The 6,691-nt window shown below is 49.9% G+C and overlaps 1 protein-coding gene across 1 annotated transcript; it reads left to right on the top strand.

Annotated features, from left to right (window-relative positions):
- Positions 1-725: 725 nt before the first annotated feature.
- DUSP6 (dual specificity phosphatase 6) lies at positions 726-5,614 on the top strand. Its single transcript, XM_051770010.1, has 3 exons — positions 726-1,646; positions 2,248-2,685; positions 4,102-5,614. Exons 1-3 carry the CDS (start codon positions 1,244-1,246, stop codon positions 4,407-4,409), a joined length of 1,149 nt encoding a protein of 382 aa, XP_051625970.1. The 5' UTR covers positions 726-1,243; the 3' UTR covers positions 4,410-5,614.
- The last annotated feature ends 1,077 nt before the right edge of the window (positions 5,615-6,691 follow it).

A 6,691-nucleotide genomic window follows, 5' to 3' on the forward strand; every position in this document is an offset into this window, starting at 1 on the left:
CGGCCCAGCCGAGGCGGGCCACTTTCCCCGGTCACGTTTTTGGGGTGGCCCGCCCGAGCTGCAGCATCAGTGCCTACAGGCAGCTCCTGCAGCGGCGGCGGCGCCGGCTCCCCGGCTGTGCTGCGTGCAGCGAATAAAGCCGGCCCGCGTAGGAAGAGATTAGCTCGGGGTTTACCCTTCACCCGCGTAGAGATCAGCCGAGGACAGAGCCCACCCGCCTCCCTAAAAATGGGATTCCCGGAATGCCCTAATGAAAAGCCGGGCCACGATCAGCGCGGGGAAATTAGGGGAGACACGGCCGGCCCCCGCGGGGTCTGACTTAGGGAGCGAAAATATGGAGGGAGAGAAAAGAAGAAGTGCCATTTGTTCTGCCGGCTGCGGCGGCCACCCCGCGGCTGGTGCTGGCGGAGGGAAGGGGGAGCGCCGGGCCGCGCCCCCTCACCTGCCCCCGCCGCCCCCGCCCGCCGCGCCGCGGCTGCCGCTTGTTTGCACTCGGCTTATCCGGAGCGGAAATTCCTTTCCGTTTTTGTGAATGACAAACTCATTAACGATTCATCAACACAACCTGTTCCAGCCGGCCCGTCGCCGCGGCAACAGCCCCTTCCGCGCGCCCCCATTGGCTGCGCCGGAGAATGTATCCATTGAGCGGGGCCGCGGTTGTGCCCATTGAGAGCCGAGCGCTGCGCGGGGCCGCGGCCGAGGGCCTGGCGGGCGGCAGCCGGCGAGGGGAGGGGAGGGGAGCAGAGCAGGGGAAGGGGCACGGGCACCGGCACCGCCGCGGTGTTTCCGTGCTGGACCGGGGAGCCCCGCTCGGCGGCACGTTAATTGGATTTCATTCACTCGTGGCGGAGGAAAAGCCCAAGGGCTCGGGCTGCAGGGGCGATTAGGCAGGTTCATTCAGGGCTTCATTGACAGAAAAAAGAGGAGACAGGGCAGGCTGGCTGCGGGCACGCAAGCACACACACACACACGCACACACACACACACGCACACACACACACACGCACACACGCTCACACACACACACGCCGGGGCCAGCGCTGCTTCTCTCTCCCCGTAGCTCCACCGCCGCCCGGCGCGGGGGAGGCGGCGCGGGGGGGGCTGCGTGATTCATTTTCCTGGGGCGGAGGGAGATAAGTTGTGCAGAGTTGGTGGGGTGCAGCCCGCCCGCCGAGCCAGCCGCATGCCTCTGTGAGAGAGAGGGGCGCTTCCAGAGCACGGTCCGCTCCCCCCGTCCTTCCTCATGCTAGATACGTTCAGACCCGTCCCTTTCGCGTCGGAAATGGCGATTAGTAAATCGGTGGCGTGGCTGAACGAGCAGCTGGAGATGGGCAACGACCGGCTACTGCTGATGGACTGTCGGCCGCAGGAGTTATACGAGTCGTCCCACATCGAGTCGGCCATCAACGTGGCCATTCCTGGCATCATGCTGCGGCGGCTGCAGAAGGGCAACCTGCCCCTGCGGTCCCTCGTCGCCAGCAGCGAGGAGGACCGGGAGCGCTTCGCCCGCCGGTGTGGCACCGACACGGTAGTGCTGTACGATGAGCACAGCCGCGACTGGAACGAGAACACGGGCGGCGAGTCTGTGCTGGGGCTGCTCCTCAAGCGCCTCAAAGATGAAGGCTGCAAGGCATTTTATCTGGAAGGTGAGAAGGGCCGCGCGGGGTTGGGGGAGAGATCTCTGCCTAGGGCCCGAGGCTGTGGGGGACGGGGACCGAGCCTCGAGGCTCTCTACCCGGGGAAGAGAGTGGGGGATGAGTCTGCAGCGTCCTCCAGGCAGTGCACTGACGCTCCAGGAGGGCACTGATCTGTATAGGGGGCTTTTCCGCCCGCTTCATCCCCCCGCCTCCCCCCGCCATCCCTGTACTCGCTTCGATTTAGGGAGACCTCGAGATCTGGAATCACTCTGGCAGCGTGGGGAAGACAGGACTAACAGGGATCCCAGCATGAGCCCGGCAGAAGGAATTGCCGAGACATCTCTTCAGAGGTCCCCGCAGGGCGAAGCGGCACAGAGCTTTAATCTTGAATGTGCTGAGCCCTCCGCCGCAGCGGGCGATTTTCTTAGCCTTTCCTTTAAGTTAGAATGTCTGCGTGAGTGTGTGACATTTTTTTTCTTCTTTTTCCCGGAGCTCGAGAGGGTGCGAAACAGACGTCCCTTTGCAGACAGGGCTGTACCAGGGAAGTAAGTTGACTTTCCTTCTTATATCAGGCTGCATTTTTTTTTTCCCTCTTTGCTTTTTATTCCAGGTGGTTTTAGCAAGTTCCAGGCCGAGTTCGCCTTGCACTGCGAAACTAACCTAGACAGTTCGTGTAGCAGCAGCTCTCCTCCTTTGCCAGTCCTGGGCTTGGGAGGCCTCCGAATCAGCTCCGATTCATCATCAGACGTTGAATCTGACATTGACAGAGACCCCAATAGTGCCACCGACTCCGATGGCAGCCCTCTCTCCAACAACCAGCCTTCCTTCCCGGTGGAAATTTTACCCTACCTCTACTTAGGCTGTGCCAAGGACTCCACTAATTTGGACGTTTTAGAAGAGTTCGGCATTAAGTACATCTTGAATGTTACCCCTAACCTGCCCAATCTCTTTGAAAATGCCGGTGAATTCAAGTACAAACAGATTCCGATCTCTGACCACTGGAGCCAAAATCTGTCTCAGTTCTTTCCTGAGGCCATCTCCTTTATAGGTGAGACTTCGTTATTTGCTAACAGTTTTATGTCAGGAGGCAGAATTTGGGAGATTTCGGGCGAGAAGCGGTAGCAGCGTTTATGGCAGTCTCTGGAGAATGCCCTCTTTTCTGTTTTTAAAGCTGGCTTAAGTTGAGGGGCGGTTGGGGACTGTTTGGGGTTATTGAGGAGCCCCGGTGAATTGTAAGCGACTTTTGCAGGTTGCAAAAGCATACCTGGTTTGTCTGGCTGTGGAATTCCTCCCTGAGCCGTTTGTGGTGGAGCTGGAGACTGAGCACTCGAAGGATGGGGGATCTTCTTAAATCAGTTCCTGGCTGGGTGGAGGTGGGGGGAAAATGAGCCTAGTTGATGGCTATTTGCCCTTGTTTTTTTTATTTTTATTGATTGGTTTTGTCGTTTTGTTGTTTTGTTTTTGTTGTTTTTTTGTTTTTTTTTTTTTTCTTGAGGTTACTGAAGAGCAGTATAACAAAAAGAAACGATCTGGGAAGCTAACTTTAGCTTTTAAATGCAAATTATTCATAAGCGGTATCTCTGACAAGTGTATAGTCAGAGCTTTAATTAAATCTCGTGGTAATAATAATATACCCTTCGGGCCCAGTGCCTCAGTCAGCCGGCCCTTAAACATCACCCATCAGCTCTGGAAACCCGTCCCCCTGAGCCTAAAGAGTTCTGGTTGAAATGTACGCACTCCTTAATTTCGGGGAGGACTAAAACCATCCATTGGGGTGCGGTGAGGTGGGCATCGCATCTGTTGGGAAGCTGTGCTGTGATCCGGTTGAATGATACCGGTAATAGTGGAGAATGTAGGTAATCTGAGCCCAGCAGGAAGAAATGTGGGCTGGAAGCCACAAAGAAACTAATCTCCAGGCATTGTAATGCATTTCCTATTACAAAGGAACCCATTTTCAACCAATGTTGACATCCTGTTCCTCCTAATGGGTTGTCCCCTGTGACTTCCCTCATTCTTTTAAAATGCCTGAATACCTCCATTGTTAGCTGCACAACAGTTGGAGAATAATTTAATAGACCTTTGCAGTCTGCTAGTCTGTATAAAAGCCATTCAGTGACATATTGCAGGATTTCCATGTTGGGGCAAGGGGACTGTAAGAATTTAAAGACACATCTACAGGCAAAAGCGTGTCTTTTAAAACTGACTTTTAAAACAGTGTCATGCAGCGTGTCCTGCTCCCTTTGTCTCATTCTTAGCTTTCTCAGCTCTTGGACTCGGGTGCTAGGGGGAGTGGATTCTCCTCTTGTCCTGGTTTTAAGCCACTAAAGTTAACTCTTGAGTTGCACTGCTGACCACTGGGATCAGATTCATCCTTTCTTCCTACGTGATACTAATCTCATTTGTGTTGAGAGATCAGTTACCAAGCCCCTGTTTTACGTGTCCTTCTCTGCCTTTGTCTGTACAGATGAAGCACGGGGGAAGAACTGCGGAGTCCTGGTGCATTGCTTAGCAGGGATCAGCCGCTCGGTCACAGTGACGGTGGCCTACCTCATGCAGAAGCTGAACTTATCCATGAATGATGCCTATGATATTGTCAAGATGAAGAAGTCCAACATTTCGCCCAACTTCAACTTCATGGGCCAGCTGCTGGACTTTGAGAGGACTCTGGGACTGAGCAGCCCCTGTGACAACAGGGTGCCGAACCAGCAGCTGTACTTCACCACCCCTTCAAACCAGAACGTCTTCCAGGTGGATTCCCTGCAGTCCACGTGAGCTCCTACAACCTCCCTTCTCCTGTCCGTTTCATGGGATCACTCCTCAATGGTTTCTCTTTGGCAGTGATAAAGGAATGCAGCTTTCTCTTTTTCTGGCCTCTGCTGTCAAAAGCAGCTGCAAGGCAAGGAAAGGTTACACAGTATGGAATCGGCTATTGGAAAGGGAGGGAATGTGGCAAGCTCTCTGGGCAGGACCACAGCGAGCAGGCAGCAGGTGGGCAGTGTGCTCATCCCTGCTTGTGCAGTGGCTTGGGTCTGAGGACTTCCAGGGGGATAGGGTGAGGCTGGACAGGCTGGGCACATGTTCTCTAGAGACTGGAACTCTCCTGCCCTCTCTGCTCTCAGATCTGTGACATACATCTTTGTCTTCAGTGAAGACTGGTTATTTTTGTTTGTTTGTTTTAATTTAGAGGAGCCAAAGAAAGAGATTTCAGCTTAGTGTATTTGGAGTACTTGTTTGCTGGGAGTTTGGTAGTATTCTACTTGATCAATGTAAATATTTAACATTAAATCAATTTGCAATTTTTTTTTTTAATTCACATATATTTGAAAAATCAATCCAAGGGACACCTGTGTTTTTGTTCTTTCCATAAATCCTGCTTTATTTGTTGTTGTTGTTGGGGTTTTTTTATGGCAAAGTATATTTGCAGCATGCTGGATTTTATTCTTCAATTGAAGCAAGCTTTCCATGAGGGAGAAATGGCAATGGTGAGAAGTTTGCAAATTATGTTTTGTGAGCAAGTAGAGTCTCTTCTTTCATATATCTTTTCCTTGTGGTGATTTTTTTTTCTCATGCTTTTGATGTAGGTTCCACATGATACATATATATATATATTTTTAAATTAAATTAATTTTTTGCCTTACCTTTTGTAAATAGATCATCTGGGAGGTGGTTTGTCTTTGAATGCGAAAGATTTTTGATCACTTTTTAAAACTTTCAGATGTGCTAAACAGTGCATTACCTCTGTACAAATTCTTCAGGGAGCTTCACCTCAAATGCAATATTTTGCGTCTTTTCTTTTTTTTTTAAACAAAACTGGAAGTATGTGCGAACATTTGTACCTGCGTGTACGCACAGTGAACCTGCACATGGTTGCCAATAAGGGAGAGTCTAATTCACAGTGTAAAAGTTTTAAGATGGAATTTATTATAAGAATGTAAAACCTTAAATTATTAATAAATAAATAACTATTTTTGGCTATGGAGAACCTGGCTGGTTTATTCCCCTTTTCTTCGCCTCTGTGTGGGTGTGGTTAATTGCACATACACATATGGTTATGTTTAAAGATAATGATTACTTTCAGTAGCTTTTGTACAACCCCTAAGACAATAAAGCCTTGATTGCCCCTTCGGTCCACTGGTGCCTAAATGGTGCATGTGCTGGATTCTCATCTTGCTTTTGTGAAGGGAATGCTTTTGAAGGCCTTAACGCTAGTTGCAAAATATTCCAGCATCTCTTTACTACCCTGAGGATGCACCTGGGCCATGAGAGTTTTTTCTCATTATTATTATTATTTTTAAGAATAAGGAGCTGCTGTTTTCTGGGTTTGTTTATGATTTTTTGGTCACTCTACTACAGATGCCAGGAGATGGGACTGTGCTCTCCTTAGCTGTCTGACAGAACTCATTTCACAGAGATCCATCAACAGTCTACAGCCTGTAAATTATTTTTCTGTTGCCATTCAGCCACCTTGCAACTTAATGAAGGCATGAAGGAGAAGTCTCTAGTCTTTAGCCTTAGTCAACTCATTTCCTTTTTGGACCCTTCAAGTAGTTCTGTCTACAGAAGGAAAAAGGGGGATTATAGCAATTGCAAAACTTCCTGATGCAACTTATATTCATTAACATCCTTCCTGATGAAAAGTGGCCCAAGGTAGGGTGGTGCCAAAATCTGTGTGCAGTTCCATGGTGAGGGGCTGATGCTACAGCTGGGGCTGTCGGCTGAGGTTCTGCAGAATTCCTGGCAGCCAGAGCACATTTCAAGTAATTTTAGAAACTGCAAGTGTGTGAAATGAAATGCAAACAAGACATGGGAAAAAAGTGAGTCAGTGTCTCATGCAGTAGTGGCCTAGATTGAGTGCATAAACTGTAAAAGTAGAAGTGGGCTGCAGTTGAACTTGGCTTGTGCTAATCCAGTTTTGAACGGTTTCCGCTCTTGGCATTCCCTATGCTGCTCTGTTCAAAGTGGAGATTTGCAAGCAGCTCTAGCAATTTCCTGTCCAGCTGCAGCTCAAGTGACTCCCTTGGTTTTTTCTTTTTTTTTTTTTTTTTTTTTTTAAT

This window comes from Manacus candei, unplaced genomic scaffold (assembly GCF_025592945.1).
Source record: "Manacus candei isolate 608988 ecotype Guabito, Panama unplaced genomic scaffold, ASM2559294v1 h1tg000114l, whole genome shotgun sequence".
NCBI lineage: Eukaryota > Metazoa > Chordata > Aves > Passeriformes > Pipridae > Manacus > Manacus candei.

Bases quoted from the DNA above. Each gene is read 5' to 3' on its own strand.
- DUSP6 (XM_051770010.1), top strand. From the start codon at position 1,244: ATGCTAGATACGTTCAGACCCGTCCCTTTCGCGTCGGAAATGGCGATT. The intron at 1,647-2,247 runs GTGAGAAGGGCC...TTTTTATTCCAG, and splicing joins CAAGGCATTTTATCTGGAAG to GTGGTTTTAGCAAGTTCCAG. The intron at 2,686-4,101 runs GTGAGACTTCGT...TTGTCTGTACAG, and splicing joins TGAGGCCATCTCCTTTATAG to ATGAAGCACGGGGGAAGAAC.